A 12,981-nucleotide genomic window follows, 5' to 3' on the forward strand; every position below is an offset into this window, starting at 1 on the left:
TTTCTTCGCGAAAGTCCTGAATTTATTTATCTCACGGCACAGCTTCCAGGCAGGATGGGTCCCGGACCCCGTTGTTTGCCCGAGACAAAGAAAGCGTTCATTAGGGAAACGCCATTAGCGGCGAACTTCTTTTCCTCCTCCCCCGCCCCTTTTTCTTCTTCTTGTTTCTCATCTTTTTCGTTTGGCTTTCGAAAGAACGCGTCGATATGACGAACGCGAAATTTTTCCGCGGTTCGCCAATCAATGTCAATCGAATAAATTAATATAATATAAATAATATAAAATTAATATAATTATAGTATAATATATAAAAATATATATATGTATATATCATATATGCATACAAATTGAAAGAGGAAAACTCGTATACTCTAAATCAACAAATAATCGAAATAACGGAAAACACGCGCGTTTCACGTGCAGCTCATGTTCTCACCCGACAGACGTGGTTCTGCCTTCGGTACTCGCTCATTACTCGCTTCGCATAACGACCTCGACGCGATCGCGCGCGCCGGCTTTCTTCTTCCTATCTTCCCGCTCGTCTCGAAGTCTTCGTCCGCAGCCGATCGGAATCGGCCGATAGCGGCGACATCGACGCCGTAAATTACGGCGATCGACGCTGGCGTTGGTTGCTCGGCTACGTCTACGCGGTGCTGAAGAAAGCAGGCATCTCCCGGAGTACTTCCAGCCACGCGTAGATATCGCGGATAAGGTGAATCCGTGTCGATCCACTCTGTGGCTCGTGTTCCTACCTCGGCTTCGCGAGATGCCAGATAAATCGAGGGCGAGCGACGTTGCGTACGAGCAACGGCGTGAACAAAGAAGCGTAGATACGCAACTGAGAGATATACGAAAAGTGTGATGCTCTCGTTCTTTACTTAAAAAAAAAAAACATTAATTATGCAATTTAAAAATCAGTATAAACTTGTTTTGCATTTAAAAATTTTCTCTCTGAACTCTTCCAATCTTTCCTCGAACGAGCGTTAGATTTGCGCGATGACGCCAGTCGATGGCCTGTAATTTAAGCTGTAAGTCGTGCAACTCTCAATTTTTCTTTGGCTGCGCCTATTACGTTACGCAAGCTGCGATGCACGAACGACCGTCGAATATTCTTAATCTTCGATGTTTGCGTGGCTTCGATGTTTTACGTTATATCGAGGATGTTCTAATCAAATACGGATTCGTTCCACCTTCGAACGCTGCATTACGTGGTGAACTCCGAGCTCGAACTCGGAGATTAGTCATTGAGGTCGGGATTTCTCTCTCTTATTTTCGGTGATCGATCATCTGCTGTGCCATCTGCGACGAAAAATATATCGCCAGGCAGGTGAGGCGAGTTTCGTTCTGTGAGCGTGTTTCCGCCTACTAGACCGCCCTTGGCGCACAGTGTTGCAGCAAGTGTGTTTTTCACCAAAAACTTGGTAGAAATCTTGTTATGGGGAGTCAGACAAGGAATAACATTAACTGTCATCATTTTTAAATAAATAAATCAGCGTATCTATTTATCAAAAAGCTCTGCTTGACACAATTGTTGATAAGAAATTTAATTATTTCTTTGAATACATAATTCGAAGAAAAAAATATTTTGAGAATCATGAAGATAGATAAATTTAAAAAAATTTAAATTTATTCATAAAAACAAACATTTATGGTTAAAATAGAAATGCTGGCATGCCAATCTAATATTAATATTAAATATATATTTTATAATTCACATTTTTTAAATATATATTTTAATATATTTTATATTATATAATTGTAAATTTCTCGCAATGTAGAATGTATCATATAATATATCTAATGATTGCATTTAATTTCCAAATTCTTGAATCAAAATTCTAGAGTGCAATTTGACAGTTCATAAAACAATCTTGCATAGGGCATTTTTGGCATTCTCACAAAAAAGGACCTTTACAAGAAGTTTATGATTGCTAACGAATAATCACAATAGGAGGTAAAGATTAATGCAACATCCGCTACGCCCAGATTTTCCTTTTTCGCAGATTTTACTTAATAACAAAAATATCATCGGTAACGTAACATTTAATTTCGTCTATTTTTCATCTCCAGTTCCTTGTAAGCTTAAGTGGAACGTTTATCGTTGTCCACAAGAAGATAAAACAATACATAGTACGATGAAACAGAATGGATAATTTATTGAATTTATAATACTTCACACGATAGATTTATCAACGAATTATCAACTATTTTGCGTTTAGTTCTTCAATAAAATGCTACTTTAAAACGTTTACTTTTTGCGCGAACGTAAACTGAATTTTAAAATAATAATCTTCATAATTTTTTGAAGCACGATACGATTCTTTTACGTGATCCTTTAAATATCAATCTCGGCGCGCCATTTAATTAAAAGTGTTTTCCCAAGTAGTCGATCCAATATGGAGAAAGAGTGATCGCGCGAGCGGCTCGAATTCTTTTTATCCCACATTGACCAGCATTTAATTTGGAAACACCGTGCAATTAACGTGCCTCGCTTGAACCGCCGTTGTCAGTTGTGCAAGGCTAGGATAGACGATTTCCATGTTTTGTTGCGCCTTTTTCGGACTATCGAGGGGGTGGAGCGACGCCGCGTGACGTTGACTGACGTTCCGACGGACGTTTCTCATTATTTTGAATAGTAGAAAATCAACGAGCCTCCATCTCGCACGCCGGAGGATTCGATCCCGGTTCGAATGGTCAAAGTCGGCGGACCGTTTCGACTCGGAAAGCGCACAATACCTTTCGGTTGTGGAGCGTTTTTCCCGAGAGAGGGAGACTTATATAAATGGAAAATGCGTAAAATAAAAATGATTGGGCATGCAATTGTTTGGTCTTTTCCATTTTTCTTCAGAAATTTGCACGCAACGCCATAACGTTGTTACGCGACTTATATTATTACGTAAAGCTTCGTTTCTTTCCAAATATATTTTTTAAATTTTTTATTAGCGTTTCTTAAGAAATCTTTATAGAGAATATGTTATACATGTTTATTAGAAAAATAAGTTAAAGAAGAAAAGAAAAACATTAACTCTTATAGTTATGTCTATTAAATTTATATTTTGTATTTAACACGCATTTCAAAGATAATAAATTATACTTTTACATTATTTTCTCAATATGATATACTTTGAATTCTAAAATATTTACTCTTTCTTTTTCATTTTATCGAATATTTCTCCCTTGTTCTTTATCAATTAGCTTTAATATTGGGATAATAGGTTATTATCAAAATATCAAAATTATGACGGTAAAATTTAAAGGGCAGCTAAATATGGATGAGAAATATGTTATTTTCAATGGGAAATTATTCCATCGGCAATACATCATTACGACTCAAGGCGGCAGAAAATCCGAATTCATCTCTGGCGAACGTTAATTGCTTATGGAACGAAGGCGATGGCTTTTAATAGAATGGATATAGATGATAGCGATTTGATCCCCTCATTGATAGAACATAAATTTTCTCAAAACTTGTGTTTCCCTTGAAAGCGCTCCATCCCTTCGATCTCTTTCCGCGTGTTCGAGAGAGAGAGAGAGAGAGAGAGAGAGAGAGAGAGAGAGAGAGAGAAGACTTCTGATAATTATTTCCAACGGCGCGCGCGCGAGACGCGTTCGCAACGCGCGGCGACGCGTACAAATCTCATCGGGTCCTTTACATTTTCCCGTGATATTTCAATCCGAATTTGCATTCCCCGTGGAAAATCCGTAGGGTTTTCTCCCTCCCCGTTCCGCCGTGAGGCATGAGAAATGTGCCGCTTCTTTTCCGTTGCCCTCCCCCCCCTAGCCACCCATCCACCCGTCCATCCCTCTTTCTTGTGCTCTCTTTCTCACTCATCTTTCTCCCTTTCGTACCCCCGCGGCCGCTCTCTTTTTTCCTCAAAATAAACCTGAAGCCACGCTTCCGTCTACGGGCCACGAATACTAGGCGGTATATATATTTCTTCTATTGTCTAGCCCCGGAGTTTCCTATTGTTTCTAGAAATTTATCGCTTCACGGTAAGTTTGGCCACGCAGAAGCGGGTGCTTTCATCTTGAGGCGCGGATAGGAGGAAGATCAAGAGGGAGAGAGAGACAGAGAGACCGAATTGGAAGGAAAGACCGAATAAACGGCGGTTGCTGAAGGGAAAAGGACAGCGGGTAGACACGGGCGAGGAGAGGGGGAGATAGGAGATAGATTCAACCGGCGATAATTAGTACTTCTACGAAATTATTTATGCCCGGAATAAATCAGGGGAAAGCTTAATTGCTTTCCACCACGGCTGACGACGACGAGGACGACGGCGACGACGACGAGGAGAACGAGGATGAGGACGATACTGCGCGCGCGCGGAATTCGAGGCGCTTCCTCCTGTCGGATTTTTGTTTTCGTTTCGCCATGCGAAGGTGCGGGAACGAAAGAGAAAATCCGAAGAGTTATTGGAAGGGTAATCGTTCCGGGACGATTATTTTGTACGAGAATTTATCTCGCGCGCCCGTTGCAAGGCGCGACGGAGGCCGTATCATATTTTTTTCCTTCCCTCGCCCTCTCGACGACTATCCTCGAATAGTTTTCTCACTTTTATTCGCTACGGTGGATCATCGCCGACTCCCACGGCAGCCGCGTGAATATCCGTGACGCATCGAGTCATTAGTGGCCGGCGCCGATATGATATATCGACACGTCGGGTTCCTAATTTCGTTCGGTAATGGGTTACGAATTCATTATCGCGCTGCCCGTTCGTCTGAAAAATAAATCCCATTTCCGTTAATGCCGTTACTTCAACAGTTGAGTAAAGAGCGACGCAGTAAATAACGCAGCGATCTGCAACGACGACCGTGGCCCGGGCGGACGGTTAATTTTTATTTCATGAGATCATGCTTCTCTGTGGCATCATTTAAAGTCACGACTCGGCATTCTGCATTGACCTCACACGGTTCACCGTCGCAGCATCCCTTTCTTAAATCGATCAAATTTCATTAATTATGGTTTATAATTAAGCGCATCATATTCTCTTCTCGTTGACAAATAAAAACGACGTGAAAGATATTATCCCGGTGTAACGCTTAGACTTGTACGAAAACGATTAGAAATCCTGTTCATCGGAAAAAAGTTGATTTAGTGATCTTGAATTTGATAACGATCATAAATTTAAATTTTAATCTTACTCACAGAAACCTCAATTTTCAGAGGCAGAGATAAACGGGAAAAGAGAGACAGAGAATTCTGACTCAATTGGCAGACGTTAATGAGACTTTCCTATTGGCTCCGAGGTGTGTAATCATCGGTCATAAAGACTTGGTGGCAGCATATTTGTAAAACCGCAAAGAAGCGAACGAAGAAATGAAGAGCCGAGAAAGGTAAAGACTCTCTCTCTCCCTCTCTCCCTCTCTCTCTCTCTCTCTCTCTCTCTCTCTCTCTCTCTCTCTCTCTCCTTCTGTCTTTGATCTTGAAAAAGTCAACTTATACATTCTGAAGATACGATTTTATTTCGTAAAGTAAAGGAAACGTAACTCCCTTCCATGATGGCGCGTTCGAAAAACGAAGGGGTGGGAGAAACTCTAGGGCTCTGTCGTGTGGACAACCAAAGGGAGCAGAGGGAGGAAGCCTTGGCAACAGGTTTCACCCCCGTGGTAGCCTGCAATGCACTCTTTTTTTCCTACAATCTACGTTCCTTTCGAAAAACATTCGCTTTTCGTTGCGCCAGCATCGACATCGGCATGCATCTTTTGCGGGAAACCGGTTTTCCTAGGTTAAATCCGCCGACGAGTTTCCTACGAGTTTTCCACCTCCCGACCCGTTATGGGCCTTCGTCTTCGACGGGTCCGCACATTTATCTGTGTGCGAGTGTGGTTTTAATAAAATGGTGCATTCTATTGGGATGCAGAATGGTATCGATATATCGCGCTACGAAGGGAAGGGTGCAGGCAATAGCAAGAGCCAGTTTTTTTATGAATAAATTAATGAAGATTTTCAAATTTTAATTTTTTTCTTACACTTTTCTCAAAATATTTTTTAAGAAAATAACGCAAAATATAAAAAATCCTACAAATTTAACAAAGCATGATCAGTTTGTTAAGAAAAATATGATAATTATATGTACGCGCGATAATAAGTAAAACTTACTTTTATCGCGCGTACATATAATTATCATATTTCTGTAGTGAGTGTCGTTAAAATGACATGATGCATACTCACAATTTTGAAGGTACACAAAAGCAACAAATTATTAATCGTATCGCGTCTGAGAAAAGAACGTTGTTTTTGGTGTGTTTGGCAAGAAAGAAAATCATAAAACATCGCTATAAGAATGCGCATCCATTTAGCGTATTTTTTTTGGCTGCAAGGCAGAAAGAAAAACTGGAAAAGCGACTGAAGAAATAAGCTGACGGGCGATGGAAGGGGCATTATGGGGGAGGAAGGCAGAGAAATCGACATTGTGGAAGCCTCCGTTACAAGATCGTAACTTAGCCACTTTAGAGTTTCTTGGTTCGTGGTACGCCATTAGGCGTTCTCTTCAGAAAAATAAATCTTCCCTGCCAGGAATGCCACGTTGAATCGTAGAACGACTTACCACCCCTACTCGGACAAATGGACTCGTCCAGTGGGGGTGGCTAGTCCGGCATCCCTTCCTCCTTTGCTTTGCCGTTTCAGGTTCTTCTTCACTTAGAAGATTCCCGCTAAAAATTTCTCGACTTAAATTTATTAACGTGGATTTGCATTTGCTATTTTTTTATTTCGCCATTTTTATCCGCTCTTTAATATAATTATGAAAATTTACTTATTTTAAATATATCAATTTTTATCAATTTTATCAAATGATTATTTGAGTTGATTTGTGACAATGCTATTTGTTAATTACTTATAGTATATCAATATTTATAAAAATATGTTTATTAATACAAGTTGCAAAAAAAACTGTGCGATTAAAAAGTTATTATTCATCTATCATATATATTTTGTACAAATAACATATTTTATTTATTAAAATATCTGATGACGAATCTCAAAAATGAGTTTCGCAGAAATAATCTGGACGATCTATTGTAGGACGAATATTGTAGGATCTTACAATAATGCATTCTGCGCTTTCTGCGTTCCTCTAAGCGGAGAATAAATCTACTAATAGTCACGGAGCACGCTATTTTTTTTTTTCTTTACAAAACAGGGATAATCTATTAAGACACTTAAAAGTGGAGGAAAATTCGTAAAGGGCCCGGTGCAGCGTGAGCACCTTTGCGCGCCAATACGACCGAGAAGATGCGCGAGATAACGAGACGGGCGAGCAGAGATTGGTTCTCCAACGGAGCGTCTCACACGTGAATGCGTGCGGATGCCCCGACAAAGGAGACGTCGGGGGCTTCGCCGGAAAATTTGAAAAATAATCCCGCTACATCCCTGTCTCCAGGCTCCAACCAGTCGCCTAGCGAATATTTTCGTGCGACGCCTGCACTTCTAGCCGAATGAATGGCCGCCAGTCCCGTGTACAATCGCGGCATTGTCCGTGCCTGGGAGTGCACCTCGATGCATCTACGAGGAGAATAATATTTACTTCCGGCCGCGCGCAGAGAGGCTCCCTCGCTGTCGTCGTTCGCGCGACGCGGGACACCGACGGGCGTGAGCTTTCCTTTCGCGTAACGTGAAACTCTCCTTCCGTCCTAGCTCTCGCGTCGACAACGCGAATTTCGTTCGTTTTTCACGATGCCGGAACGGCGACGGGTACTGCGACTCGCCATTCAGAACGGGCGTCGCGAGAGGGTGGCAAGGGGTAAAAAATTACACGTTCCCGATTTAATCCGATTTGACGGGCACGCCTCCGGGTTCGGGCAAATTACGCGTCAATGCGTACTTTTCTCACCGCAACCCCTTTTTCGATTTGCTGGCTGTGTCCGCGGGGTGCAACTGTTGCACTACCGTTATTGTATCTCGTATGAGCCGTTGTAATTTGTACACTCGTAGCTGTCGAAGCTTTTCACAGCGGTTAAGAATAGTCTGATTTATCTATTATAAATGTCAGAATGTCGACTATAAGACCACGCAATTACTTCGAAGAGTATTTCTTTTGATTATTGTCGTCGTGCATTAAATTTCTATATCGTACCAAAAAACACTGTATACTTTTTTGTTTAAATATTTTAAAATTATACTTAAAAAGATTTTAAACTGCATGAAGACTATTGAATTAAAATTTTTCGCGACCATTCTGCGTTCTTATATTACGCTTTCAGAATCTTAAAATATATTCTCACTGAAGCTATCTGGAGAATATTGTAGAACAGACTTTATTATAATACATTCGCATTTTTATTATGTCATGTGATGTTCATCATCTCGACTTGTAGATATTTTTAGAATCTCGGGCTATCGCGATAATCGCGAGTTTCAGGGAAAAAATGCTCAATACACTATAGCGCGCGGCCAATTTTTGCCGACGCGGTAATTGAACGTACGACCTTGACATTAACGCGGCGAAATAATGAGAGTGATTCCGGAGGCGCATGGAGAGAGAAAGAGTCAAACGAAATCGCAAGCATTTATTGTTGCGTGCGTAAGAAGAAGCATTGATGTACCTCGCGGGCATTGCCGACAATGAAAGAGAGAAAGAGAAAGAGAGAGAGAAAGAGAAAGAGAGGCCACCGAGCTAAAAGTGCAATCTGAGTTGCAAAACGCAACGGAGGCATGAGGAGGCATTACGCCGCTCGCAAATTACCACGGGGGTAATCATAATGCGATCGTAATGCAACGCGAATGACTTGATTTCCAGCACGGGGGCATCGACGTTGCGAGACAAACCGCCATCATTGCGGGCAATTAGCGATTATCGGCGGTTACGCGTAATTATTTGTCGCAATATGAATTCGAAAGTTTGCAATTCGCATCGATTTGACAGATGTAAACATATTGTATGTACATTTATGCAAATCTTTGAAAGTGTCACTACAACGGACATGTGATATGAAGAGCACAGAGAGAGAGCATTGAGAATAATATAAATTTTCACATGCATTTACATAAAACAAGCTACTTGGATAAAAAATTAAATTAATTATCTAATAATTTGTATTAGATGTGTAATCGTTACCTTATTTTAAAAGTTATACCTTGTAATTTCTATTTATAATATTTGTCACATTATACGCGTCGGGTAAAGTGGTTTCTCTTTTTTCTTCTTTTTCTTTGAAAAAATTTATTTCGATCTATTTAACGTAGCGTCACTCTAGCAGATGGTAATATATATCATCTCCTGCACAACAGAACTTCTGAAAAGCGACGAGTGTGCGCATTCACCGTGGCTTTACTATCTTACTGTTTTACTGTCCGTCGTGACGTTTTATTGTCACCAGTTGGTCTCGTAAAATAAAATTCCGAAGCGTACTCCCAGGTCCTGGGAACGCGTAGAAGCACGCACTTTCTGTGCGCACAAACGATGCGTATTCGTCACATGTTGTTTTGAGCGGACGTTTTCAGCTGGGATAGTAAAACCCTTCGAAGCAAGCCGAAGAAAAGGAGATGAAAGATCCTCCGAAACGAAAAGAGAGGCGAGGAGAACCGAAAGAAAGAATCGGGGAGCTTGGTGGAGCCAAGCGTGCACCTATACAAACAGGGCGCGTCGAAAAAGCAAATATTTTGTTGTGATGCAAGAATTCACGACGCTGTAACGGGGCTCACGTACCACGGGCGAACCATCGGAATTCGCGGTAATTTGAAGAATTTATCAACTCTAATTGCGTCGGACACAGTTATGCGATTAGGGGGCAGCTAACTCCAAAATATCCTCCTTCTGCTGCAACGCCTGCAACGCTTGCAACCGAAGAGCACAGTGGGAACTGATATATTCCTTCGCATAAACTTTAATATTAAAATCTCTAAAAATTGCAAATACATATTACAACGTAAGATGTATTAATAGATATGTATTATTAATTTTTCTTTAACAATCTTGAACGAATCAGTCACAATTTTCAATTTTCAAGAACATATGCGCACGTGTGTCTGAAACAGTAAACATTGAAAATCAAAAGCTTTTGAATCTGTTATTTTTATTTCTGTTCTAAAATATAGTTTTAGAGATTTTTTGATACTAGGAATTAGGGATTTCCTAGACTATTATCTGAACAGTTGGAATTTTATTTTCTTTTGAAATTTGCATGTGGTTCGTTATTATTCGTTATTATTCTTGTAGTTGAAGCGATTTTGCGGTTTTGTTGCCGTTTACAATAGTTTCCATGCTGCTCGCAATATTCGACAATAGATGCAACGCTGCGAAATCCCTTACCACCCGCATCGCGCTTCTATAACTAAACTAAATCACCGTTTGAAATCTTTAGAAAACTCTGCGCTGCCCGTCGAGTACGATAAATTTGCTGTGTCATTCGCTATAATCTTCGAATTTTCTTCATCTCTCTAAATCTCTCATCCTAGACTTGATCCTAGATATTTTTTTGCGAAGAAAATTTCTAGCTTGGAAATGTTGAAAGTATTTTCTTCGGCGGGTTTCGCTCTGTTGTACTAAAATCGTCTGAATTTTTTTCAAAATAGATTTATCCACTTTTTTCATTTGATTAAAGAAAATATTTTTTTATCTAAAATTTATTTTATCTATCATTTTTCAGGCCCATTTCATTTTATTTAATAGTAATCAAAATACTCTGACAGTGCTTTCTATAGACTTTTATGTCTATAGAATTTATACATATATATATATATACATATATATAAATTACATTTTTTATTAGATTAGTTAGAATTCCAACACGTTTTCTTCTCGCTATGCAAAACGGCATTATTCGTTCGAGTTCAGGCGAGCCGATATATTAATCTGACGTGGCGTTTGCGGTGACCGTGACCGCGACGGTATGTCCCGGCAGGACGAACGGAAAGCGAGACGCCGAAATGATCCCATTTCCGCGGGAATCGCTCCGTTTCACAAAGCGCGACTTATCGGGTGCGCGCGCGGTGGTGAATGCAGCGGCAGCGGCGGCGGCGGCGGCGGCGGCGGCGGTGGCGGTGGCGGCGACGGCCTGTTGCAACCTGTTGCGGGTGTACGAACGGCGACGGGCGGTGTAAGGACGTCGTAAACGTACGGTAATAACGCGAAACGGGGAACGGGGAGTGCCGTTAGTAATTTTAACGCTGCATCTGGCGGCGTTTACGGCGCCATGGCAATGACATTTTTATCGTTCGCACCGCGGGAACGTCTTCATCTGGCCGTCGGAATGGCGAGAGTCCTCCCCCCCTTCTCTCGTCTCAAGAGCCCGCGATTAAAGTCGCGTAAACATAATTGCGGCCCGATAATCGGAGACCTCGTAGATCCTCGCCGCGGCCACGTACATACGCCGCGCCGACTCGTTAAGCAAGTTCCATTAGCACCTCCGCCGATACCGATAGCGGCATTTGGATATTCGGAAATTTAAGAGCGAACGTTTACGGCCTCGTTAACTTTGCATTATTGTCGTGCACGCGTCATAAATTATAATAATTGTAAAGTAGCGAATGTGATATTTTCGATTGTGTGACGTTGACTATGCTGCTTATTTTGAAATATCTGGATGTGGCTGTCATCGTTTATCTAGGTATCTCCAAGCTTTGTAAGATAAAGATTCACTGTATTGTGCATTCGTGTTCGTTCCACACGCATTCCATTTTGTCCCATTAAAATTTTTGAGATTTCGATTATCTACTTTTTCAAACGAAAAAATTATATTTTAAAATATTAAATATTTCTTTACATTGACTTTGGAATTTGTTGTGATCTTTTGATTGTTGCACCTTTTTTTTTTAACTTTGCGCAAATTTTCAAGATACATTTTTGCGATTTTAATCGAGAAATGGCTCTTTCTTTGAAAAACAAAAATTTTGAACAGTTTAAAATATGTACATTCTCTAAAATTTGTTTCAGTGTAATTGAGATCTCGTAAGTTTTACTAAGGTGTCCACGCTGATCGAAAGAGAAGAAAAATGTGCCGATTAGTTCCTTGTGTTTCGAGGCAACATAAGAGATGTAAAACACAGCTCGGCTTCTTTCAGTAAGGTAAGCAAATAAAAAAAAGACGAAATAGGAACCTACGTAGTCATATGGAGATTTTAATCGGTGCCGACCGCAAGACACACCGTTGACTCACTAACTTGGTATTTGCTCGGGAAACGTGAGATATCGCGAGACGCGAAGTCAGATATCAGCTTCCAGTTTTCCATAAAGTACCCGTGTGTTTGAAAATGATAAAATTATGTTCACGAAATGATTAATTATTATTTGACAGTCCCGAAAATACAATTTTCCTATTTGTTATTGTTAACAAGTGGCGTAAAATTTAATAAATTTATTTTCGGTTATACAGAAATATCGTAGTAAAAAAAAACAAGAAGTTTCTAAAAGTTTCTGGAACTTTTAAAAAAATAGTATTTTTACATTTATTTATATATATTTTTTCGTATTTTCTTTTTTGTATTTATTTTCTTAATTTTTTCCATCGTTATTATTTTTAAAAACTTCCTTGATTACTATGTCTCATTACTACGATTACTGCATCTATCTCTCGATAAACGTGCTGAGCAGGTTTTAAAAGGAAACAAAATTTTACACAGTTGCTATTCTTTAATATCATTTGTTTTCATCTTTCTAAAAAAATCACCAACACAAATCTCAGATGCTTCTAAAAACTTCTAAAAACAATGACACTTTGTACTTTTAGCTATACTTTATAGATTTTACGATATAAACTCGTGTTATTTATAGCGGCAAAACCCAAAGTAGCTCCAGCACGAAAGATTTACATTTCGGAAACTTTGATGCCTCGTATATAGATAACTAATAAAACCCTCTTTTAAGAAAGGGCTTAAACAACTTCTAGGAAGTTATCTTCTACAAAATTTTTTATTTCCTCATATTACATCGTTCTGTTGTTATATGTACAACCAATCACTAAAGGATTTGTTGCAACACTTTTTTTCGATAGTTTTCGGAACGCAAAAATGCTCAAAAATTTTGAGCATGCGAACCATTATCC

At 40.0% G+C, this 12,981-nt stretch overlaps 1 protein-coding gene across 5 annotated transcripts in view; it reads left to right on the forward strand.

The window, feature by feature from the left end:
* The window catches only part of LOC105450779, a 129,168-nt gene that overhangs the window by 20,872 nt on the left and 95,315 nt on the right, over nucleotides 1-12,981 (forward strand). For 3 of the 5 annotated variants that reach the window (XR_974496.1, XR_974497.1, XM_011690783.1), the window contains 2 exons: nucleotides 5,165-5,334; nucleotides 11,874-12,279. Coding sequence is in view for 3 of the 5 variants with exons in the window: in XM_011690783.1 (XP_011689085.1) it covers nucleotides 5,165-5,176 (12 nt within the window). In the remaining 2 variants the exon portion in view is untranslated. Of the gene's footprint in view, nucleotides 1-5,164; nucleotides 5,335-11,873; nucleotides 12,280-12,981 lie in introns of those variants that run through there. The other 2 variants (XM_011690784.1, XM_011690785.1) reach the window with 2 other exon arrangements.

Source organism: Wasmannia auropunctata, unplaced genomic scaffold (assembly GCF_000956235.1).
Source record: "Wasmannia auropunctata unplaced genomic scaffold, wasmannia.A_1.0 LD336055.1, whole genome shotgun sequence".
Lineage (NCBI taxonomy): Eukaryota > Metazoa > Arthropoda > Insecta > Hymenoptera > Formicidae > Wasmannia > Wasmannia auropunctata.